Genomic DNA, 25768 nt, shown 5'->3' with positions numbered 1-25768 from the left:
ATTTCTACAATTGCACTGCCAATAAAACTACTATCCTTACTTCGTATAGCTGCCTAATAATTTGCTATCGCAATAGATGCTTCGTCTTTTTTGGACTAGTTGCTGTCTCTGATAATCATTCATGTGTTGAGTGGCACAGTGATGGCCACTGTATAAGCGATTGTGTTTGGATCTATTGTGTTTAGCTGTGTTTAATTGTGACAACGTATATGGCACTCTTTTAGCGTATCAGATCTTACAAACATGGAAAAAGTTTACGCACCACCAGAGACTTGATGCACTACATGTAAGCATTGGCACATCACGTTGAAATGAAGAGCTTGCAAATGCAGTCTGCAGCCATTGCATTCATGAAGAGGTAGCTTTTGTGGTCCAAAAGCTTCAAGAGCTTAGTCTCGACCATACACATGTGCATACGGTGACATGAAATGTCGCCCTATGCAAGCCTCGTGCTTGTTCACTGCCTTTTGGCTGGCTAGCTATAGCTAGCTAAATATTTTAGTCATACATTTCTGACAAATGATAGCTTAAAAGTTTCCTGCTGCACTTTTGAACTAATTTCTTAAATGTAGTTGGCTTTAGAGGCACCACTTCATGAAACTCTGCTGTCGAGAATTATATTTGAATGCATTGCACATGAGCAGAGTTATCTGCAAACAAGGGTAGCCCTTGAACTCTTTGGTGGGGTTCCCACACCTTCTTCCACATCTTGCATGCTGAAAACTGTTGCAGAGAGTTGGCAGTCTTGGCAATCTTCCAGCGAATATGCATTGCCCTTCTGCATTGGTCTTTTTTTTTTTCTCTCTCCTTTTTCATGGATGACATGATGGCCACTAGTTCTGGTCAGGCACATCATCATCAGCCTATTTTTCTGTCTACTGCAGGAAGAAAGCCTCTCGCAGCGATTTCCAACTACCCCTGTCTTGCAACTGCAATTTTCCTAATTTCATCACCCCACCTAATTGTCTGCTGTCCTTGACTGTGCCTACCTTCCCTTTGCACCCATTCTGTAACTCTAAGGTCAACCAGTTATACCCTACGCGTTAATGGCCTGCCGAGATCCGCTTTTTTTCTCTTGATGTCACCCAGAATATTGGTTATCCCCGTTTGCTCTCTGATCCATACTGCTATCTTCCTGTATCTTAACGTTACGCTTATCATTTTTAGGTTAGACACATACAACTTATCAAACTCAAATTTCTTGCTCACCTCATAATTGAGACACTATATACAAATGTTTGGTTCTCTGCTTCTCCATCATCACCAGGCTGTCTGAAGAAGGGTGGGCAATTTAAAAAGCCACAAGAAACCCTAGATGCTCTTTTGAGTAATATTGTGTTGTTTCCTGCTGCATGACAATATTGTGTGGCTCAGATGTTCATGGCAGCAATGTATTGCCTTGAGTAGTTTCCATCTGTAATAAAATCAAAGTAAGTGTGCACATGTAGACACCAAATTTGGCTAATGTCTGCAACCATATTAAATTGCTATCATTAGACTTTAACAAAAGTATGTTTGTGTATTTTAAGGGCTCATTTGGTAAGTATACATCATTGCTGTTCAAATAATTTTTGTGCCTTGAAATGATTTTTCCATTCACTTCAATATGCTAACACTTACATTCACTCTACTCTCCGTTAAGGTTATGCCGTGCAACCAAGTATATTCCATTTCTCTGTCTGACAGAATGCTATGCGATAAAAGCTCATGTTCAAATTTTACATTTTGAATTGGAAATGTTTAGAAAGAAATTGAGCATGCTTAATTACTCCAATTTTCAACATCCATGTACTTTCTTAGACCAGAAAACTAAATCCCATGAATTTGTTTTGGCTTACGTGACTGCTGCACAGAATCTCTTGATAGAAAGTTGTTTGGCACTGGAGTATTCTCATCAGCATTGCAAATTTGTGTCATAAGTTCAACTTACAAGTTCAGTGGTATGAAAGGATTTTTTTTTTAATAATCGCTTTGACAGGCATTAAAATTCGCTTTAAATTCTTGGCCAATATCTATGAACAATATTTCAAGAGTGTGGAGGTAAAGTGGCACAATTGCTAGTTGATGTATCTGAGAAGCATCAGTCACACTGTATGTCTGTCCTTTTCTTTTGTTTACTTATAACAACATGCAAAGTTTATGCATATATTTGTGCAGAATATGAAAAAGCTCATTGAAATGAAGTTCTATGAATGACTTTGTGCTGGGCAAGCTACTGTTAACAAATGCTTGAAAAAATATGAATATTTCAGATACAACTACAACATACAGGCACTTAATTTGTATGGGACAAAGATGCTCTTGTATCCTAGTTAACGTGGATACGTTCTTCTAAATCCCATCATAGGTGCAAGGCTCAGTGGTTCAGATGTGATAAACACCCAGCACTTTTTGCGCCACCGGTGAGCACTGGGTGCTTGCCGAGGGGCCAAATGCAGTTACAATGCGTCACAAAGGCTCTCGCTTGTGTCATATAACACGATGCATCAGTGTCCCCAGTGCCCACAGGTGGCACAAGAACTGCTGACAGCCATATGCTCTGAGTGTCGCATTTAAATTACTGAGCACTGTACCTATAGTATTATATATTGTTGAGGTGTTTGAAATAATCAGAAGAATTAGAATGGGCTGGGGCGCATTTGGCAGGCATTCTCAGATCATGAACAGCAGGTTGCCATTATCCCTTAAGAGAAAAGTTTATAACAGCTGTGTCTTACCAGTACTCACGTACGGGGCAGAAACCTGGAGGCTTACGAAAAGGGTTCTACTTAAATTCAGGATGATGCAACGAGCTATGGAAAAAAGAATGATAGGTGTAATGTTAAGGGATAAGAAAAGAGCTGATTGGGTGAGGGAACAAACGCGAGTTAATGATATCTTATTCGAAATCAAGAAAAAGAAATGGGCATGGGCAGGACACGTAATGAGGAGGGAAGATAACCGATGGTCATTAAGAGTTACGGAATGGATTCCAAGGGAAGAGAAGCGTAGCAGAGGGCGGCAGAAAGTTAGGTGGGCGGGGGAGATTAAGAAGTTTGCAGGGACAACATGGCCACAATTAGTACATGACCGGGGTAGTTGGAGAAGTATGGGAGAGGCCTTTGCCCTGCAGTGGGCGTAACCAGGCTGATGATGATGATGATTGTTGAGGTCAGTGCAAGGTACCATTAGACTTGGCTTGCAAGTTTATTTAATTGTGCCCATCACATCGCACTCTTCTTTATATTTTCAAGTAGCACATAAGATCTTTCTGGTTGGAAATATGGTGCTAGTGAAACTTTATAGCTTGTAAGGTGGTGCTTGTGGTACTACTTGCTTTAGTTTTGCACAGGTGTGCTCTGTATTCATTTATACTGCCAATTTTTACACTGTAATAGGGCCTACTTTGCTAGATGATCAGCCACTGGCTGCAATGTTTTACTGCGCATGAATGCCACGGTAAAACACGCAGGAGAACACTGTGAATAATAGTTTGATTCTGGCGGGAAAAATAAAATGCTGCGATAACACAATCATAGCATTAATTTGTTCATTCTGATGGCCATACAAGCTGAGCCACAAATAGTGTGTGAGCTGAGAGCTTTACTCAGAGTTAACATGGGTAGAAGAAATGTTGCTGGGGCCAGTGACATTTCTTGTTATGCCACTCACTTAGTCTCCATCTTCCTGTGACCCCCCCCCTCTCTCTCTCTCTCTCTCTCTCTTTGTATTAGCCAGAAGTTAGCACACTTAACCAAAGTAGAGTGGCATGTTTTAGACTCCCATGTTTTAGCTGAACAATCAGTGGGTTTTGCACCACAGTGAGGCTGCATTGAACAGAAGTGAGGTAGTACATGTAAAGCTTAACATACAGTCGAATCTCGGTAATTTGAACTGCTGGTTTATTGAAACTGACACCATGGTCCCATCAAAGTTACGTGCATTCCAGCCGGCAAAAATGCCCGGTAATTCGAATGCGCAAGCATTTGCGATGGTTAATTTGAACATACCGTGTTCCAACAATGCTCTCAGTAGCATGCCAAATCATGCGGTAGCCCCTCCGACCAGCATTGTTCTGACTCCACCATAGAGGAAAGGCTTAGGAGAAACCCTGCAATGCTGCGAGGGGGGGGGGGGGAACTGGGCCAGAAATTTTACCATCTCTCAAATGAATGCCCCAGCCACATTAGCGGCAAAATGCGTCATGGGAGGGATCGGTCCTGGGCAATTTTTCGTGGCTTGCCGCGGTGGCAAACGAGCGGCGAGCTGAGGAGACCAATAAGAGTGGCCCTTGCAGTGACGTACACATGGGAAACTAGTATCATGCAGACCCGCTCAACCGTTCTATTCGCACTCATGCCTGGTGCAGCCGGACTGCTTGTTTCGCAGTATCGTCTGCTCGCGTCAGCTCTCACTCACGCTTGTTTTGGTTGGCTTGGTTGGTCTCGTTCACGCTTTCTTTATAATGATGCGCCTAAACCGAGACGCCCCGATGGAAAGATGGTTGGAGAGAGTGCGCCATATCCAATTCTGTACGACAAGACAGACCCGAATACAAGGACGGGAAGGCGACACCCAGTGCCTCCTTGTCTTCTGAATGCAGCGACGCCGCAACGGGAGCACACGAACATGATTATGATCAGTGGCAACAACTTCATCATCTTGATAAGACATGGCTCATGTTGAGAATGCAGGACAAAGAACATAAACACAGCGTTGATATGCCAGCAGACGAAGGAAAAAACATGTGAGTATGCAGAGGGAAGCAACAGTGGAGGCCCAGTCCAGCCTCAGCAACTCCGCTGCTTCGGTGGCAGTAGGTGGCAGAGGTAATTAGCACCATCCAGCAAGCTGGCAGGAAAGCAAATCCACTTCGCTCCCGTCCTTCCTCGCAGCTACGCTCCCCTCACCCTCCATCTCAACTCCCTCGTAACTCTCTCACCTTCGACAGTCTCTGCATGCTCATGCCTCCGCGCCGGCGCCTCCAGCCCTGCTGGCCCGGCACCAGCTTAGCCTGCTCCTTGAACTTTCGTTTTCTGCCATTATCAGAAAGCAAGCGTTGGCTAGCGTGGGCAGTTTCGTGGTCCTCGCTCGCTGTGGGTTTGCTCGCCGTGATATTTCACGACATGCTCCTTTTGTACATTGTGCTATGGTGCATGAATACTTCAAGAAAAAGTCCCTTTAATTCAAGCAAATTTTCGGGTCCCCTTGAGTTCGAATTATTGAGATTCGGCTGTATAAATAAGTGGCTTTAATTAGCATGCAAATTGTACGGTTTACCATTTTATGGTGAATACAACTAGTTGGTTAATCAGGCTTTCAAGTGTGATTGATGGTTACTGAATTTGCAAAGTGAAATTGCAAAATTGCAAAGTGAAAGTAGGTGTACAGATAAAAAATGCAGGGAAATAGTAAGCAGAGGGTTAGGGCCACAAAACCTGAATAAAGTATGCAGATTTATGGTTAAGAGACATGACACACCTGAGGTAATGCTCAGCATCTGAACTTGTCCATTTATTCAAACTTTTTTTTTTTTTTCTGCAGCGTTAGTTGAATGATTCTTGGCGACACTATGGACTACACAGCATTACAGTTGCAATGGTTTCAGGCTGTCTCAATAGAGCTCCATGTGCTTTTGACAATGCTTGTTATATTTGCACATGCATGCTGGCATACCTGGCACCTGCTTTTACTGCAGGGTCAGCAAAGTGCACCCTTTAGCAAGTTACCCTGCCACGTAAGTCAACTTTTAAAGGAAAACTTTGTGCAAAAGAGCCATCATGTTTCAGAAAGTTTCACTACAAGCTCTTTTATTGTCTTCGTATTACAAAATTTAGACGTGAATTTTTTTCTTGGCAAGAGCAGCATTTATCGTTCATTGGTTCAGGGTGCATCTATTGACAGTCCCTGGTTTGGTGTTATGCATACAAGCATCAGTAACAAAAAATTTTTTTCTTTATGTTTGAACGGAGCGGAAGTTAGCAACGGTTCTGGCTAACTAAAGGAATGTTTTGCCCGAGTTGGATGATGGTTATAGTAATAATTTATGCTACTTGAAGAAAATATCTTGTCTTCTGGCTGGCATGACAGTATATGCACATGACAAGTACGGTTCAGTTAATTTGTGCACTATTTATCCGAGCTGAAGAGCAAGGCACTGGTGGACGCCATCATGATGGTCATTTTTACGAAACTACCAGATTACTGTGCATTCAGTCTTATGCAAGGTGCTTTATCTAAAATAGATTTTACCCTAGAAAAATAAGAAAGAAATTATGTAATGTGAGTGCTCCATTTTAAAAGCATTTAGTTGTGATGAAATGCTGTGAGGATAATTGCAACAAATAAATTTCCTGTGAGCTTGGGTCTGGCATCTTTAAGAAAGCAGTGTCATGCCTTTGAAAGAAATTCATTATACTGAGTACTATTCTTCATATTGAACAGCATTTCTAATCACAAGTTTTATGTGTCATTAATGCCTTCTGTTTGAGACCTGCTTTTTCATCATAAGAAATTTTGAAGCATACAGCATCTTGGCAAAGGTTCATAACAAGATTAGAATAAGATGAGAACTGTTGCAGCAGTAGAAAATAGCTTTTAATGGGAGGCATATAGGCTGGCATGTCATCCTATGATGTATTTGCACTGGCCTGATAATTCTTGAATATCTTTCTTATTCTCTACCATAATGAAAGGTGCTTCATCTCACACGAGCTTGTGCCCTTCAAGGGTGACTGATAACAGATGTAAAGCATCCACCCCAAAGCAGTTGAAAGCATCTTAACTTTACCAGTGTTTGTCAAAGCAAGCATCACTGTACACCACTACCAAGTTTCTGTCACTTTTGGGAACATTGTTTGTTATTTACCAATGGGGTACAATGTCCCATTAAGCTATAAAGGATGTCACAGTGGAGGGCTCCAAATTCTTGCCCTGTTGAGATGCCGTTATTGCAGCCAGGAATTGAAGCTGTCACCTCATGCCCCAGTAGCAGAATGGTGTGGTCACTGAGCCACTACAATGGGTAAATCTGTTTGTAGCTGTGTTACTTTTTTCTCATCTCCTCCAGAAAAAGGTTACACCTTCCAAATTCAGTTTCACAGCTTCCCGTTTGTAACTTTTTTTATATCATGTTCATTTGAAGGCATTTTCCTTTCTCACAAAGTGGGGGCTGGTCTACCATCATTAACTACATATCAGTAGCAGTTTAGTAGGAAAAGATTGGCGTGATGTTTAGTCCTGAATACATAGCTCACTTTCCCTAAAGGAATATACAGTTAGGTTGGGGGACGTGATAGTGAGATTTCTGGACAACCACCGCAGATTACAATGGGGGCGAGTTGTGAACACATCCATGTAGTACTTATATTTAGGTGCACATTAAAAAAAACCCTAAGTAGTCCAAACTGTTCCGGAGCCCCCCCCCCCAATATGCCGGGCCTCATAATCAGATCATGGTTTTGGCACGTAAAACCCCTAATTTAATTTTTTAATGCAAGTGCATTAAGTGGCTCATGAGGTAGAAAATCCGGCATTGATGGTCTGAAAAGGCTATTAACCCTCGTCCTTCGGTGGGAGCCGAACACACAACCTGTGGTGTTAATTAGGGCTCAGTTTAATTAAGGCACTCGAACCCGTGACCTGTGGTGTTAATCAAGGTAAAGTTAATTAAGGCTCAGTTTTTTAAGATAGAGTTAATTAAGGCACTCGAACCCATGACCATTTGTGGGAGTTGAACTCATGACCTTGCATTGTGGCATGTCTAAGCATTGCGCAGTGGCTACAATGCTTTCGCATTCATCCATGTGGGGATAACTAAGTGTCCCTTGAATTTTTTTTAGCCCAAGATTACACCAAAACATTTTGTCATGTTGCATGTCACATTTGCAAATTTTGACACATACCCTGTATGTGGAGGAATGGCGTTCCATAGGATTTATAGAGATAGTTGGGCAAGGATATTTCACTGTACAGTGCTTCAGTTCTCTCAAATTTGTTATGTGTTGTTGCCTTTGAAATTGACAGTTACCCTCTACTTTTATTATTTTTATTTTACTGCTTCCATAAATAAAGAATTACACATTTACACTAACATAGTGTCTTATTTGTGAAACATTTGGTGGTTTAACTTATGAAAGCAGTGTGTTAGGGTACTTTGTGGTATTTGCTGTCTGTTCTAGATCCAAGTAATAGAAGATGATCGCAAAGCACACAGTGGTCCTTTCTACACAAATAAGAGGGGCCTGGTGCCACCACTGGTCACTACTGACTTTATTGTGCATGATGAAGGTAGGTAGCATTAATTGCTGTATTTTTGCTATTTTCCTGGAACTTTTGAATTAGTACATGCAGAATCGTTCACTTTTTTATTGGTCAGTGCATGTTCAAAGACGTTTGTACTTATTGACATGAACTGAATAGTGCAGTACACATATCTGTAACGTATATGCCTGTAATAATGCAAATTTTCTAGACATGCTTGTGGCAAAAAATTTGTAACTGCAATTTGTAGAGTTGCCTGAATTTGAGGTACTGCTATCCTATGAGATTTGTATAAAACTGGGGCACAGTTATACTATGTACTATTATTATTCATAGCCACATTGTAGCTTTTTAAGAATATTTACTGAACAAACATTATAGCATTTTTGTTCTTTTGAGTTGTAGTGTTATGAGTTAAAGTGGCTACTGCTTCTCAATGCAGGCATTTGCAGCCCTCGATTTGTGCGTTCTACCATCTATAGCGTGCCATGCACACCAGAGATGCTGAGGCAAACGGCTCTTCCATTTGCCCTGTGCATCAGCCCTTTTGCACGCCAAGCTCCTGGTGAGGTGAGCTTTTAAGCTTTGTTATGGTTATCCTTGACAGATAGCAGTCATCATGGAGAGTGAATGAACCTATTTTATTACATCTGTCACACAGTTTAAATAGCTCAATTATTGTTGTTACAGTTAGCTCAGTTCTTATGAAGAAGAAAAGCTTGAATGAATGTTCAGAGATAAACCAATATTCTGTTTGAGACACAGTTGGAGGTCCGTCCTTTTATCAAAACTTAAGCTTTTGACTGTGCTAGTACTTCCTGTTCCGATTTTTATACAGACATGTTCACTGCATGTCTATTTCAGCAGCCCGTGCTCCTGCTGCTGTTGTGTATTACTATGTTCAAGTTCAAGTCTAGCTGGTTTATGGCTGTCTGCTTGCAAATGGAAGAGCATTTCTTTGTTCTGCATTGATACATGAGCCTAGGCTGATTTTATGGCTCTGCCTAAACAGTAGCCCTTTGGTGCATGCAGAGTGCCCTGCCACTGAGTGATTTCGGGGAGGAAGGCCCTGTGCGGTGCAACCGGTGCAAGGCCTACATGTGCCCACTGATGCAGTTCATAGATGGCGGGCGCCGCTTCCAGTGTGTCTTCTGCAAAGCTACTACTGAGGGTGAGAATTCACAAGCTTGCTGATCATTGCCTTTTGATACAACCATTGCCTTGATTTGAGATCTACTCTATGAGCAGTCATCCTTATTTTTCGTCTTGCTTGTTTCTTTATTTATTATTTTCTGGTGGTAAGTATATTGACATTAAACATTGCTAATAGCTGAGGATAGAAGTTTCAAAACCTTTAACTGCCAATATTTTAAAATTTGGAATTACATATGAATGCACTTTTAAAATGTTTTCAAGGAAAAGCCTCGGAGAAACAAAATGAGGCAAACTTCTGCTATGCTTCATGATTACTGTTAATCCTTTGAGGGTCAATGACGTAAATATACGGCGCCTCGAACAAGTCCCAAAATGGTCGATTCCGTATATTTAGGGCGCCGTCTGTACGTTTAAAAAGCATGCCAATTTCCTAACTTTTTCTTTTTTGTCATGTGCTGCCACTATGTGGGAATACAGGGAATTTTTTTTGCGCGCCTCCCTCTGTTTTCATTGGATGGTTTGTTTTAGAGCTAGTTTGGTCCCGCGCCTCTATATACTACCGCTGGCGCATTGGTGCGCATGTAGGCGGGTGGCGGTTCGGGTTTTGTTGCACTGGCGGTGTCGGTTTCTTGCGCTTGCAAAACTGATGGCTAACTCGTTACTAATTGCTCAAAGGGCGACCGCCTCTTTCTCGCTCGTTTAGTGCTCACAGGGGTGCGCATAGGAAGGATGCCGCCGTGCATGCGTTTCAGTTGCTTTTTTTTTTGTTTGACACTCGCGAAAACTAATTGCCTCTGATTGGTGATAAGATTAAGATTAGCCGAAGTTTGTCGCACGTTGTGCTTTTTTGACGGGCACAGAACCACACAGATTTCTTGAGTGTGCGCACCTACACAGTTTGATTATGCTATGGATGTACATATTAGTATAAGAGCAGGAACATTTGAGTCTTGCAAAGTATAAGAGCAGGAACATTTGAGTATTGCAAAATATTCTCGTGTATACATTTTTATTGGCCTTGAACTATGTGTATAAAAATGCATCAAATTTATAATCCTTATAAGTATATTTCCTTTTTTATTGTTGTTATTCATGATGAATACATATATACCAACGCAAAATATTTTTTTCTCACTTTACAGTCACCCTAGAAAAATTGCGGTAAATTTTTTTCAAGATAAGTCCCTAAGAAGAATTGGAATCTGCAATAAAAGAAATCGACCCTGGGCGATTGCACATGGTGAAAAAAATCGACCCTCAAAGGGTTAATCCCTTCAGTCACGGCCTACATGTTTGTAAACGCGACTTATTTTTGCCATTTCTGTGCAGTGGTTGCAAGGAATACACAACAAACATTAAGCTTTGAGTAAATTGAACATTATGCTTTCCTAAAGTACACGTATTTCACTTCTGAGTGAAATGTACCACTTCAGACAACCGCTTTGGTGAAAGCACTGCCATGTTTGACAGTCGTAATTGTGAGAGATCTTTTTCTCCCTTGTAATGCTTCCACTCAATAATTAACCTGTGCTTGTAATTCAAGCAGGTGATTCACTATGTTTAATGAAGAAACATAGCATGACTTACTGTACAGTAAATTAATGTTTAATTATTATGTAATTATGATGGGTCACGGTATAAAATGCACAGTCATTCTCCCATCTTGACTAGCTTTCTGTTGAGTCTCCAGTACCTTGGCATAACATTACGTAAATTTCGCACATTTATCTACTGTTGATCGTAATTTGTGACTGAAGGGGTTAACTTTAAATTGGTGCTGAACAAATTAAAAAAAACAAATATGTAAAAGTAAATCCTTAATCTTTTTTACTGCGAAATTTAAATTGGAACAACACACAATTTTGTAAGGGTACTATTGTCCATCTTCTCTAATCTAGTACATGTGTTTGTTCCATTTCTGTGGGATTTCAAATTCCTCGAGACTATTCTCTTTTCCATTGTCGTCATGGGTGCCACTGGTACTGTATAAATCTCTATAGAACTCCTCAACCACTTGGACTATCTCATCCATATTAGTAATGATATTGCCGGCTTTGTCTCGCATACATCTGATTCTTGCCTATTCCTAGTTTCTTCTTCACTGCTTTTAGGCTTCCTCCGTTCCTGAGAGCATGTTCAATTCTATCCATATTATACTTCCTTATGTCACCTGTCTTGTGCTTGTTGATTAACTTCGAAAGTTCTGCCAGTTTTATTCTAGCTGTAGGGTTAGAGGCTTTTATACATTGGCGTTTCTTGATCAGATCTTTCGTCTCCTGCGATAGCTTACTGGTATCCTGTCTAACGGAGTTACCACCGACTTCTATTGCACACTCCTTAATGATGCCCTTAAGATTGTCGTTCATTGCTTCAACACTAAGGTCCCCTTCTTCAGTTAAGGCCGAATACCTGTTCTGTAGCTTGATCCGAAATTCCTCTATTTTCCCTCATACCGCTAACTCATTAATCGTTGTCTGATGTACCAGTTTCTTCCGTTCCCTCCTCAAGTCTAGGCTAATTCGAGTTCTTACCATCCTATGGTCACTGCAGCGCACCTTGCCGAGCACGTCCACATCTTGTATGATGCCAGGGAATAGCGCAGAGTATAAAGTCTATTTCATTTCTAGTCTTGCCATTTGGGCTCCTCCACGTCCACTTTCGGCTATCCCGTTTGCGGAAGAAGGTATTCATTATCCGCATATTATTCTGTTCTGCAAACTCTACTAATAACTCTCCCTTGCTATTCCTAGAGCCTATGCATATTCCCCCATGCATATGCATATTCCCCCACTGCCTCGTCTCCAGCCTGCTTCTTGCCCACCTTGGCATTGAAGTTGCCCATCAGTATAGTGTATTTTGTTTTGACTTTACCCATTGCCGATTCCACGCCTTCATAGAAGCTTTCGACTTCCTAGTCATCATGAGTGGATGTATGAGTGTAGATCTGTACGACCTTCAATTTGTACCTCTTATTAAGTTTCACAACAAGACCTGCCACCCTCTTGTTAATGCTATAGAATTTCTGTATGTTACCAGCTATATCCTTATTAATCAGGAATCCGACTCCTAGTTCTCCTCTCTCCGCTAAGCCCCGGTAGCACAGAATGTGCCCGCTTTTTGGAACGGTATATGCTTCTTTTGACCTCCTAACTTCACTGAGCCCTATTATATCCCATTTACTGCCCTCTAATTCCTCCAATAGCACTGCTAGACTCACCTCACTAGATAACATTCTAGCATTAAACGTTGCCAGTTTCAGATTCCAATGCCAGTGTATTAGTGTCCAAACTTAAACAAGGTCTCCGGTTGGGTATTCTGCGTAGCATTGTCAAGGATTGTATTGTTGGTTCTCAATTATTTACTGGTTCTTGGTGCACAGGTGGGCAAGCCATCAGGCTTCACCAGCTAACTCTCTTACTAAGTTACCGCTTTGCGCAAGGTGCACCTGCATGTATCGGAACTTTCTTGAATGTAGTCACCGATTTTATAGTGAAAGAATCTTGCCTAATCAAATTGCCTGTGCAATGCAAATAGTGGTGCGCATTCTGGAACGTACACTGAGTCATGTATAGTCAAACCTTGTTATAAAGAAACAGGATATAACGAAATAATGGATTTAGCAAAGTGAAATTCGCCTTGAAATCCTCAGAGATTTGTATTACAGTTGGTTCAATAATGACTATAATGAAGTAATTCTGGCTCCCACTTCAACTTCTTTATAACGAGGTTTTACCGGATAAATAGCCTACATACTTGACCCATATAAATATTTTGCTGACTAACGATTGTGCTCATCGCTATCATTGTGCTTTGAGTGTTACTTGTTTTGCTGGGCACGTTGTCCACACTTTCTATTCTGGCACCTTTGCTTGCACGTCCCTTGTGTGTTTCCTGTTTCCCTTTCAGCTCTGTAATGGCAACATTGCTTAATTATATGTTGATACATCTGCTTCTCACAGTGCTACCACTGAGCAAGCTTTTATTCTCATTATTGGGGGATGCTAGTGTGTACCTATTGCAGTAATTTGGGACACTTGCTTCTGCTGCAGTGAAAGTCTGAAAACAGGTGCAGACAGAATTGTAGGCAGTGGGTGTAATACTGCTGTCACATAAAACCTGAAGTTCCTTTTTCTGATATTCATTAGTATGAAAAAAAGCTTTGATGTATGCTTTTGAATTTAATGTATGCCATCTGGTGTCATTTTTTTCATGTCGCACCACTTCTTCGTCAGTAGCAACCTCATTTTATGCTGGGAACCTTTAGCATCATTGCAAACACAAAACAGTGCACTTGGAACAACTGTACTGAGATTGCTTTTTGCTATGTGCAGTGCCTCCTTCTTATTTTGCTCATTTGGACCATTTGGGCCAACGATCAGACAAGTTCCAGCGACCTGAGCTTTGCCTTGGTTCCTATGAAATCGTCGCCACCAAGGAATATTGCAAGGTACTTTGGTTCAGCTGGGTTGTGTTGTGAATTGGCATGTACAGGCTGTTTCAGACTAAGGAGAAAACTCTGAATGCATTGCATTGCAATGCGGCGAGCACTGGAGTCTGGCAGCAGCAGCAGCTTGTGCAGGCGCAGACGCTCGATTGCGGAGCCTTGAACAGCATCATCTGCTATGGTGACATGCACTGGCTGCATTGTCAGGAAGCATGCTACTGTCAAGGATCGTATTGTTGGTGTTGTTGGCAGTGCGTGGATTTTATCGTTACTGCGGGAACAGCCGATATTCTTTACTAAGCGTTGTGTGGCACCAACCTCTGAGTCTTCATTGGCGATAATGGGGTTCTACAAACTTCTTTTGACAGCATGCTTCATTTGTTCTTTCAGAAGGCCGTGGTACTGAGTGCATGCACATATAATTCTTCGCTCTATGTGCTACCGTAATATGCAGTGACAAGGAAGAGACGCAAAAATGTGCCCGTAATGTGCTCGGTCTTTATTTGATGCAGAGGGAAAACAAAACACTCAACAATAACTATGCGGGTCAAACACGATGAAACAAATGGATACACCAACATGATAGGTCACCGATCCACACTGTTCGCGTTGTGCAAGAACTGCTCGAAGAATGCGGCGTCACTGTCCTGAATGGCCGCCCCAATCCCCGGACATCAACATCATTGAAAATGTCTGGGGCTCAATGGAAGTATTGCTGGCGCGCTATCCTCTGCATGGGCTGTCGAGGATAGGCTCTGGTACGCCATCGTCAGTGAGTGGGACATGCTGTGAATGAAGACATCGCTGACCGAGTCACTTTACACCTCAGTGCGCTCCAGAATGAGCGCTGTCATCGCTGCCGCTGGGGACATGATGAGATACCAAAAGTGAAGTTTGGGGCGGGACGTGTGCATTTCCCCACCGGCGGGCAGGGCTTGTCTGGGGTAATGAACTATTGTCGAGGAGAATCACTTCGAGCTCATTGCCTTGACCTAAAGCATTACTTTATTCGTATTCGTTTGTTTCATCTTGTTTGACCCTCATAGTTATTATTGTTGAATGCTTTGTTTTCCTCTCACATCAAATAAAGACAGAGCACGTCATGCGCACATTTTGGTGTCTCTTTCTTGTCGCTGCGTATTACAGTAGCACACATAGGGAAGAAATATATGTGCACCTACCCTGGCCTTTCTAAAGAACAAACGAAGCATGCTGTCAAAAGAAGTTTGTAGAATCGCATTATTGCCAATGAAAGCTAGAGGTTGGCATAACGCAACGCTTAGTAAAGAATATCGGCTCAGTTCCCGCAGTAATGATTAAATCCGCATGCTGCCCCTGACAGTAGGACGCTTCCCGGCAATACGGTCAGCATGCGTCGCCATAGCAGACGATGCGGTTCAAGACTGCACCCCTCAAGCGCCTGCGCGAGCTGCTGCCGCTGCCCGACTCCAGCACTCACCGCATCGCGTTGCAATGCACTCCGAGTTTTCTCCTAAGTGTGAAACAGCATGTACATGGGGAATTGACCATCATTTGTTTTTTTGTCAGGAAATATTTGCAGGCCACAAGAGCTGTGCTAAAAATAAGTTCAATTGGGAGGGGTGGTGTGATGTTTACAGGCACAAACACCACTGGAGATTGTACTTGGTTCTAGGATATAAGTCTTTGCTAGGGGGGGGGGGGGCATCTTTTTTTTTTTTTTTCAAGTTTTTGTTCCACAGTTACCATGGCTCCTAGTTCTTTGACAGCGTAAGCTACGAATAGATTCACTTGAATACTCATTGGTTATTATCACTGTACTGTCATGAGCCATATGAGCCGGAACACACGAACATGTGGCAAATAGCCTTGAAACCGAGTTAGAGCGGTACGCAGATGGTGCTGTCAAAAACAGGGGAAAGGGGGCCGCTTTTCCCCTAACCGCTGGCACTCCCACCGCACCGCCGTTCGTCGAAAACGGCAGCTTACGGCGTTTAACTGGCCGACGATAGCCAATGAGACGGTTACGTGCACAATAACTTATACCCCTGTCACACTGGTCGTTTTAATGTCATACGAACCGAATGGCATTAGCATCGAATGACATTGTTCAGTTGCTACACAGCGATATTTAATGCCATTAGTACCGAATGACTTCCGCAATCGAATGAGTTCGAGAAACTCATTCGGCTTCACACTCGGAGCGAATGTGTACTCTCATACTCTCAACCCCAGAAACAAAGCAAAACAGGACAGAGCATTTGCAAATTAAAAACCGTACTCGCATAGAAATAATAACTTTTGCGTGTTTTAATAGACTTGTTACTTTAAAGAGACAAAATCTGTGCGGCAGGCTGTCGCAAAATGTTGTTACTCTCCAGCTCAGCAGCGTCTAGCCGCTGCCCATGCCACAGCCACTCTGCTCGTCGGCCATAGAATGTCTAATCGCTTCCTCTGATTATTACGCCTTGCTTGTAATGCAAAGTATGCAGCAACTAATCGCTTCACCTCTGGCAACTTAGCGTCGTCGTCCAGCATTGCCATGTCAGCCATTTTGTTTGTTTTCTGTTTATCGGCTACTCAGGTGGCCGAGCCTTGTTTTGGCTTATAGTGGCCACATAGTCTGAAATAGAACTTTTTATACGTATTACTAAAATATATATATTTTTTCAGTGAAGTGACGTCCCAAAAATATATTTAAATATATGGATTGCTTATGCAAGCACTTTATACCTACCTCGTTCTACTTTAGTTGCCATGTTTTTTTTTTTTTTTTTTCGGAATCATCACCATTGATATCGCCAGCGAATGACATTAATTTTTCTAGTGTAACACCTCCGCGGATGAATGACATTCGTTGCACCGAATGCCATTCAATTCGAATGACATTAAAACTTTCAGTGTGACAGGGGTATTAGTTACTCAATTTCTTTCATTCATGCATCTTTTTTTTGGGGGGGGGGGGAGCGCAGCTCTAGGACACCCGTTCCTGCGTTTAGCTTAAGGTATTTAGATTTCCCAAGGAAGTAGCTCTTGTATGTCTACGCTTCCAAACAGTGCTGCTATTGACCACGCTTCGGTACACTAAGTTACCAGTAACCGCAATATCAAACAGCTTTATCAATGTGCGCTGGCGATGCGAAGTTCCGCACTTTGTGTAAAGAGACGCATGGTGGGAGTGCCAGTGGTTAGAACAGTGTCCTCCTTTCCACTTTGTTTCCGAAGGCGGCCGCCACATATCGCCCATAGCAGGGTTCGAGGCTATCTGACACACGCTCCTGTGTTCCCACTCATATTGCTCACAATAGTACGCTGTAATGTCGTTACAGATTTCACATTCTGTTCTTGTCCGGGTTCACTTCAGTACTGACTTGTTGAGTAGCCACACACATTACTGTAGTGTAATACAGCCGAATTTCTATATTTTGAACTCGAAGGAGCCCAAAAATTTTTTCAAGTTAAAAGAAGTTTGAATTAAAAGAAGGACTTGTTTTAGGAGTATTCGTGCGCCATAGCACGATGCATGAATGGTGCGAGTCATGAAAGGGTGCAGCGCACAAGCACACAGCGAGCAAGGGCCACGAAACAGCCCACGCCGGCCAATGCTCGCTTCCCGATAACGGCAGAAAACAAACTTCAAGGAGCGGGCTAAGCGGGCGCCGGGCTGGTGGGACTCGCACGTGCTGGAGACTGTCGAAGATGAGAGAGTTGAGAGGGAGGCTGAGGAAGCGTAGTTCAGACGAAGGGCAGGACGGAAGCAAATTTGCTTTCCTGCCAGCTTGCTAGATTGCGCTGATTACCTCTGCAATCTACTGTCACCGAAGCAGCGCAGTTGCCGAGATCTAACTGGACCTCCACTGCTGCTTCCCTCTGCTTGCTCGAGTGTTTTTTTCTTTGTCTGCTGACAGATCAGCGCTGTGTTTACCTTCATCGTCCTGCATTCTTAACGCAAGTCATGACTTGTCAAGCTGTAGTCGTTGCCGCTAATCATAATCATGTTGGTGTGCTCCCTTCTGTTGCAGCGTTGCCGTGTAAAAAAGACAAGGAAAATGATGCATCGGTTGTCGCCTTCGCGTCCTTGTGTTCAGGGTCTATCTTGTTGTATAGAATCGCATATGGCACACTGTCTCCAACAACCTTTCCATCAGGACATCTCGATTTAGACGTGTCGTTATTTTTTTTAAATGTGCGAACGAGACCAACCAAGCCAAGCGAGCGAGAGCTGATGCGAGCAGACAGTAGTGCATAACAAGCGGTCTGGCTGAACCAGATGCGAATACGAAATAGAGTGGTCGGGCGGGTCCGCATGATACCAGTTTCGTGCGCGTACGTCAATGTAGGGGCCACTCTTATTGGTCTCCTCCGCTTGCAGCTCACATGCTGCCGCGTCGAGCCATGAAAAATTGGCCCAGGACCGATTCCTCCCACAGTGAATTTTGCCGCTAGTGTCGCTGGGGCATTACGGCATGGCGTAGAAACAGCAACCTTGCCTTTTGAGAGAGGGTGACATTTCCACCACTGTTTTTTTCTTTCATGCGCAGCTTGGAGGGGTTTCTCCTAAGCCTTTTCTCTATGGTGGGGTCAGAGCAATGCTGGTCGGAGGCGCCGCCGTGTGATTTGGCGCACTACTGAGAGCGTTGTCAGAGTACGATATGTTCGAATTAACTATCACAAATCCTTGTGCATTTGAATTACTGGGTGTTTTTGCCCATTGGAATACACTTAACGTTGACGGGACCACAGTGCCAGTTCGAATAACCCGGAATAACGAGATTCGAACTGTAGTTGCTGTAAATCGGGCCCTGAAATTCTCACTAAGAAACTTCATGACAATTCGTTTTTACAGAAAGCAACAACCTGATTTTTAATGTTTTGAACATTGCAACTGGTGAAACACTCTACTGTTTGCTGTGACATGTATGTCATGTGTATTGTTGAATGCGTTTATTTATAAGTAAGGTTCTAAATATCTATACTTTCGCCATGCATTTCTCTATGTTTATGGAAATCTTGATGATATGCTGCATTATTAGTTAAAAATAGGGCAAGTGACTTGAATTATTTTGAATGTGCCTCATAGTCAGAGTTTTTCTCTGCTAGACTTTGCTGCTCAGTGCAGATATGTAGTGAATCAATGCAAGCAGCTGATCACTTTCTTTTACTCTCTCTCTCTCTCTTTGCCAGAACTCTGTGTTTCCCGAACCTCCAGCCTACCTATTTCTGTTAGATGTGTCATACAACAGTATCCGGAATGGCCTGGTACGCCTCTTCTGCAGCCACATTCAGACTATCCTCCAGGAACTGCCAAGGTGAGACAACCTGTGACTCCAACCCATTCTGTGCTACCCTTGTGAAAGAAAAAAGAAGCACGAAGGAGGAGAGGGGGGGAGGGACTGTAATGTCTTATTTCTTGCAAAGCAGAGGCGTCTGTGGGCCTTCTTGAAATGCATTACGCACTTTTCAATCCTTTTGTGCAGGGCTGAGGGTGAAACAGAATCCAAAGTGCGTGTAGGCTTCATCACTTACAGTAGTGTTGTGCACTTCTACAATCTCAAGGTATGTCGCAGTTTTGTCTTTCTTGCTTTTTCTTAGTTGCTAGCAGTTAGTGGTGTGCCATTGTTGGGGGTGTTCTGCAGAATTGGAATGTGTGCTCAAAAGTAAAAGGGCATGTACTCAGTCTTTTTGTTTCCAAGTATGATCTTGCATATTGCAATACAGTAGGACCTCATTGATACGGGCGCAATCGAGAACACAAAAATGACCCAATAGAGTCGCACTCATTTTTTACTGGTTCATATGTTCCCGGAAAACAAAATTTTTCGGCACCGACGTTCAGTATGTCTCCAAACTGCGATAATGTGATAAGTTTTCTGGCCGCTAGATCCCATGCAAATAAGAAAAAGCGCGAGGCCTGTGCGATCGTGAGCAGCATATAGCTGCCTGCCGCGGTAGCTCCACTGCAATATTCACCCGTCTTGCGTGAAAATGCTGGTATGCACTCAGTTTGTTATTTCGGTACCAGCAAATCTTCTCCGAAGTCGTCGCATGTGGCATTCACAGCTATCACAGCGTGCGATACAGTTGGAAGTGTAGCGCTCACTTTTAATAGGTGATAACAAAAACACGCCGCCGTTCTCTGCTGCAGACTGCGATCGTATATGTTTTCCGGCTGCTAGATTCCATGTGAACAAGAAAAGGTGCGAGGCGCGTATCATCGAGAACAGTATATAGCTGCCAATCTCATGCAAAAACGGCGTGCACAGTTTCTTATTCCAGTACCAGCAAATCTCCGCCCGGGTCTTTGCACGCCGCGTTCGCATCTATCGCTGCCAAACCTATTGTGATAAGCATCTTCACCTATTCTGTTTTACAGTATGTGGTGCGTAGTGCCATTGGTAGCATACTGCACGATTTTAGTAAGCAATAATCTAAACATGCTGCCGTTCGCTCCTGCAGGCGGCACAATGTGGACATCATGTTTCGTTTCAGCGGCATCCAGCATCGCCCACCAGCTCGATTTCGTTTCAGTTTCCCGCCACCCTCTTAATACACCACGTAAATAATACAGTACACTTGCAAGCTTTTACTGGTCTCTCATGTTGATACGTGACTTCGAGAATTATTCAAGGCAACATCTGTTGTTTGTGTAATATGTTGCTAGAACAGACGAATTAACGCTTAGAGAAATAATAAAACACACAAACCGAATATCTGCATGTTTTTGTTTTGCTTCACACTGCTGCAAGAGAGATGTACTTCTGTTTCGTCTGCTTGTTCCCACGTCGTGCATTCGCGCGTGCAGACACCGAAACTATGTCATTTTCTACCACGTTTTAGTGCAGGATCATGCTGTGTGATGCGTTTGTCTGCCTCAGTATTCGTGTAGCACAGACTTATACCGCCAGTCAGGTGTCCTCATGTACAGCGTGCAAAATCGTACACATCATGAAACAAGACAATCACAATGCCGTCAGCGGAAGTGCGCTGAGCCGTGCTGAAAAAAAGTGAGGAGCAAAAAAAATGAAGGCGGGGCCCGTGACCTATTCATCATGTGATTCTCGAGGTCTGGTATGGGAGAACGCAGGGAAGAAATTTTGCTTGCGGAGGCTAGATGGGGCAAGTGTCTCACTTGGCAGTGGAGCTCGCCTCCTGAAATCATGGGTTCGCGGCACTGAAATATTTCTATCTTAACTATTAATGGGCCGATTTGAAAAATTTTTGCGGCAGATTGCTTACTAGAACACACATAACTTCCAGCGTATAACCAAAGTTTACTGTGTGGCCTGGTGAGGGGCCCTTTAATGCCCAGACTAGGGGTTGTTGGAAATAAACATTTCTGTCTCTTACTCGTGTGTTCTTGAAAAATTTCTGGTGGCTCACTCTCACTGTTCTACGGAACTGTGCAGAACTTCAGTACTGGTCGCTGTTTGGAAACTTCACGGGCAAAGGACTTGTGTAATGAGTGCAATAAATCCTGGTACATTTAATAACTGAATGTGTGAACAGTCGTAGGTTGCAGGTGTGTCAATTTGTTCTCTAATTTTATAATTCTGAATTTTGCTAGCGCTGCCTTAAAGGGGCACTGAACCACTTTTATCGAAGTTGAGAAATGCATTTTAAGTTAAAGTAGACTATTTGAGAAATACTTTGCTGCAAAAAGTTCTTCAATCTGTTCAGCAGATGTGGAGTTCTTGGCAATCAGACAGCATTTGCAGTGCTTCCACTCCTTTTCCAATGATTTGCACTGCGAAGGCTACGTCGAAGTGGGGTCTTCCCACACTGCTCCGCCTACAGAAAGTCACCGTGGCATGAAGATAAAATTTGATTTTGGATGTTCACGTAGACGCCACTACAGTTGAACATCACAGTAACTAAATTGGTGGGGAATGTGAAAAATTAGCTTCCGCGAGATATTCGTTGTTGCGAAATGAGACAGTACAGATAGGTATTGCGTCATTGTTGCGAACTGAGACAGTACAGATAGGTATTGCATTGCTGACAGTACAAAGTGCGCTGCATGCGGCGATCAACAGTGGCAGCACTGCTGTGGTGCAGTATTCTCAGTCATTTGCTTTTGTAGATACAATCACTTTTGCAAGATTTTGTGAAACTCGGCACCGGACGCAGAGTAGCATTTCTCTAGTGCACGCTGTCGCCTATAGGCACCGACGCGTCTGGTGCCAAGGGCGCAAGTGATCGTATGTTGTATACCCAAAGGTAGTCGATTCAGATTACGGCGCTTTCGCACAAATCTATGTCCGGCGCCAAATCCGCACACGATGCCTGTCGGGTGGCACCAAAACCAGCGGTCTTGAAGCAAGGAATGTGTATTCCAAGACGATCGCTCAGTCGCGGCCCGTTGCGTGGTACTCCATGTTGCAACCACCATGTGAAGCACCATAAACAGTTCCACTTTGGTGGGACGTGGATTTCCTTGTTCTTGCTGCATTTTTCTCGCCATTGTGCACATTACGCACTGCATTAGGTGAGCAAAAATTGTCGTCACATGTCGGTAGCAACATGCTGCCACTTCAAACGGGCGATCAATAAACAAGATGGCGGCCATGACGTGTTTCTGGCACGATCGCTTCTGGCACTTGGTTGTTTTTGTAAACAAAAAATCGTGAGCCATTCCACTGTGTGAAGGTGGTTGACCAGCGAAGCTGTTTAGCACACAACACGGAGTTGACACATAATTTTGAACAATGGTACGAACTCATTTATTGTCTTTATGGGTGGTCATGGTGACACAAGGTACCCACACTTATTGTTTTGCTCGGTGGTCATTATTTCACTCGCAACTGCAATCACATTCTTTGATAATGTGAAATCGATGCATGTGCGCCACTGGGTGGTTGGTTGGGCCGGATTGGTGTAGCATCGCAAGGGATATGTCTGCAACACGTAACACGTAAACTGGTCCCTTTTCGGTACCGACGCATCCACATTGAAATCACCGACAACGACAACAGGGGTAATGTCAGCACAGCTTATTCACGCAAAGTGAGTAGCCATGAACCTTACGGGACTATGAGTCATTGCATTTTTTGTATGCTTACTCTCTCTACTGGGGTATGAGCCATTGCTCAAGGGGGTATGAGCCACTGATGATGACAGTTTTCGACATGCTGTTCTGTATGTTGTATATAAGCACTGTTCGCTTCACTTTGCTGAGTGCTTGTAGCCTCCGCCTTACAGGGCTATGAGCCATTTCATATTTTGCTTGTTTACGGGAGCATGAATGCTTACGGGTGTATGAGCCATTGAGGATAATAGTTTTTGTTCATGGAGAACAAGAATGCACGGAACCCTAGCCATATACAGCTTCGCTGTAATGTGGTGGTATTTTACGTAATTTTAGAGCAGAGCTATCGCATTTGAGCACATTTTGGAGCCTGCTAGCCTTGCGCGAGTAGGTAATATGCAGGATTACGTTCCGACAAATTTTGTTGACGTGGGAATGTAGTACAGCGAAATTTCATTGTCTAGAGGTACGAAATGCATTGAATCCTACGGGCGTTTGCCGGGGATACAAAAATATTTCGTTCTGAGAATTTCGTAGTCGCGGGATTTCGTTATCGTGGGTTTCGATTGTATTACCAATTTTGCCGCCTATGACATGCCAAATACGGTTGTCCTCAGAGAGCCGCAGTGCACTTTGCCAGTGGACTCATCACGGCACACCGCGGTATCTACGCTGCGTAGCAGACTGCAAGCTACATGCAACTGCAGCGTTTGCTTTGTGCCTCACAGCGCTAGAGTGCGCGCTTGTGCTCATATGCTCATGTCTGGCTGTGCTAAGTGGTGCGGACTGGCTTTGTCCTGCACCAGCTTGACCGATGGATAGTAGTCACATCCAACTTGTGCATTTTGAAGTGCTATCAATAGCTTGATCATAACAAAGCGAAGTCTGCCAAGGTGCGCAACCAGGAGCGGCCAGTAGTAAGCGTGCGCTGGCAAGTGTGCGTGTGGTGTGACCCTAATTTTCGCTTGGTTCGAGGTTAGAGTGTTCAAAACTAGTTTGAATTTGCTCACCGTGATGGCTGTGACATCAATAAGCAGGGGGACTAAAGTTTAATTCCTACGCAGGTGACCGCGGCCGAGTGTGAGCAGACAATAGTCGGCTTTTTCCGGATGTACGTAATCATTATACGAATTCAAAAGCAGATTTTCACTTAGTTCAGCCTGTTTAATAAACTGCATCAACAAATATACACAATACGGTAAAAGCTTGTTAATTGAAATTCCACAGGGATGTTACGAAAATGCAAATTATACAAAACTCAAACTAATGAAAGTCAGAAAAGATAGCTCAGTTAAAGTGCGTATATAGTCCGAAGTAGCATGAGTGCACACGCACTATGTCACGGTGACGAGACCAACGTCTATACTTGACGCATTGGCGCAGCCAACATAACTGGACACTGCCAACACTGTTCGACATGCCCGATGTCGAGATGGCTTTGCTCCATCCGTGCATTCGTTGCGCTCCCTGTGCTGACCCACAATGCATGGCGCAGAAAATAAGTTCCCTCACTACTTTGCCACCGGTCACAGACAGCCGTTCAAAGTGGCGCGCGGGTTGGGATCGTTCTGTGCATGCTCCGAAAAGAGCAGCCAACGGCACTCTGCTGGCGCAGCGCAAGCAGCATAGCCTGACTGGCTGCAAGTGATGTGCACTGAAAATGTCGGTCTGTAAATGCGCCTTTGCGCTGCCAATGCTCGCCACAGGATCAGGAGCTGTGCTCTAAAATGCACTGATGAATTGCGCCACAACCGGCTGCGACGTTGGTCTCTGTTGTACTCGTGTAACTGCACCGGCTGCATGCTGCTGAGTTCCACTATACGTATAGGTGGTGTCCAAACGCGTGTCCAAGCGATGCTTTTCTTTGAGTAACAGCCACGAATCTCAATGGCTATGCTTTTTGGTACTGCGAGCGCCAATAAACATCATGGCCGCCATGTTTTAGACATTACCTGCACCGCTTCTCGGCAGGACACCTTGTATAGAAAAAGCATACCCTCGAAGATGTAACATTAAAAAAAAAAAAGGAAAAGGAACACAGAGTGCCGCGTCCGCATTTTTAAAGAGGGAGAGGACCGACCTGCAACAGAGGCGTTGGCCATGCCTGGCAAGGCGTAAATGCGTATCTGTCCATTCAGGCCTAAACAAAGGGCAAAGAAAGCTGTGCTGCCCGCCCAGCGACACTGTCTCAAACGTGCACCCGCGCACTAGCACTCTCCCCATCCACGATAGCTCAGAGTTCAATTTATTGGTGGCGGTGCAGATTTTAGCGTGAATTAGCGGGATGCGTTACATATTGATTTCAATGTATTGTTGGATGGACCTCTGCGGCTATTTCTGATGATCGAAACTTTTGAATTAACAAGTGAATTAATAATCTTTTACTGTAACAGCAGGAAGAAGTGCACTGATCCAAACACCCTGTTTGATTGATGTCAGCTCTTGGCCAATAGCAGCTGCATATGGGAATCTGCTATATTATGAAATAAAGCATCCAGAAATTAATGAGGTCTAAGTATCTGTTTAAAAGAGAGCGTTTGAGAGAAAGGTGACTTAGCGCTCCACTTGCGAAACCCACGCATGGCGTGCGATTGCAAAATTTGAGATATTCACAGCTGTGTATGCTATCTACGGACTGTTTTTTCATCAAACCTGAGGGATGGTTCAGCGCCCCTTTAACATAGGTTTCAAATATTTTATATTACGTTCTAGCTCTGCCTGTCAGTGGCAGCACCTATGGCACAGGGATTGCTCCATTTGTTATTGTATGTCTAGTCTGGAAAACACTGTGCATAAGTTGTCACATATGGTAACAGGCACTACATATCACATATGGTGCCTGTGGAAGTGATCAATGTTCGTAACTAGCACAAGGGCACACTATGGCGAGATTGTGCATTCTTGCAAACTGTTTTGAGCACGGC

The 25768-nt window shown here is 43.6% G+C and overlaps 1 protein-coding gene across 5 annotated transcripts in view; it reads left to right on the top strand.

Moving 5' to 3' along the window:
- Window positions 1-25768, top strand: part of Sec24CD (COPII coat complex component secretory 24CD) — an 82656-nt gene that overhangs the window by 14358 nt on the left and 42530 nt on the right. For 3 of the 5 annotated variants that reach the window (XM_075698323.1, XM_075698338.1, XM_075698317.1), the window contains exons 6-12: window positions 5678-5716; window positions 8160-8268; window positions 8684-8811; window positions 9274-9412; window positions 13728-13843; window positions 19004-19128; window positions 19297-19375. In XM_075698323.1, the coding sequence (XP_075554438.1) occupies window positions 5678-5716; window positions 8160-8268; window positions 8684-8811; window positions 9274-9412; window positions 13728-13843; window positions 19004-19128; window positions 19297-19375 (735 nt within the window). The remainder of the gene's footprint in view (window positions 1-5677; window positions 5717-8159; window positions 8269-8683; window positions 8812-9273; window positions 9413-13727; window positions 13844-19003; window positions 19129-19296; window positions 19376-25768) is intronic. The other 2 variants (XM_075698345.1, XM_075698330.1) reach the window with 1 other exon arrangement.

The sequence above is a fragment of the Dermacentor variabilis genome, chromosome 1, assembly GCF_050947875.1.
Source record: "Dermacentor variabilis isolate Ectoservices chromosome 1, ASM5094787v1, whole genome shotgun sequence".
NCBI classification, from domain to species: Eukaryota; Metazoa; Arthropoda; class Arachnida; order Ixodida; family Ixodidae; genus Dermacentor; species Dermacentor variabilis.
The sequence above is the reverse complement of the archived record's forward strand: the minus strand, read 5'-3'. Positions and strand labels throughout refer to the sequence as shown.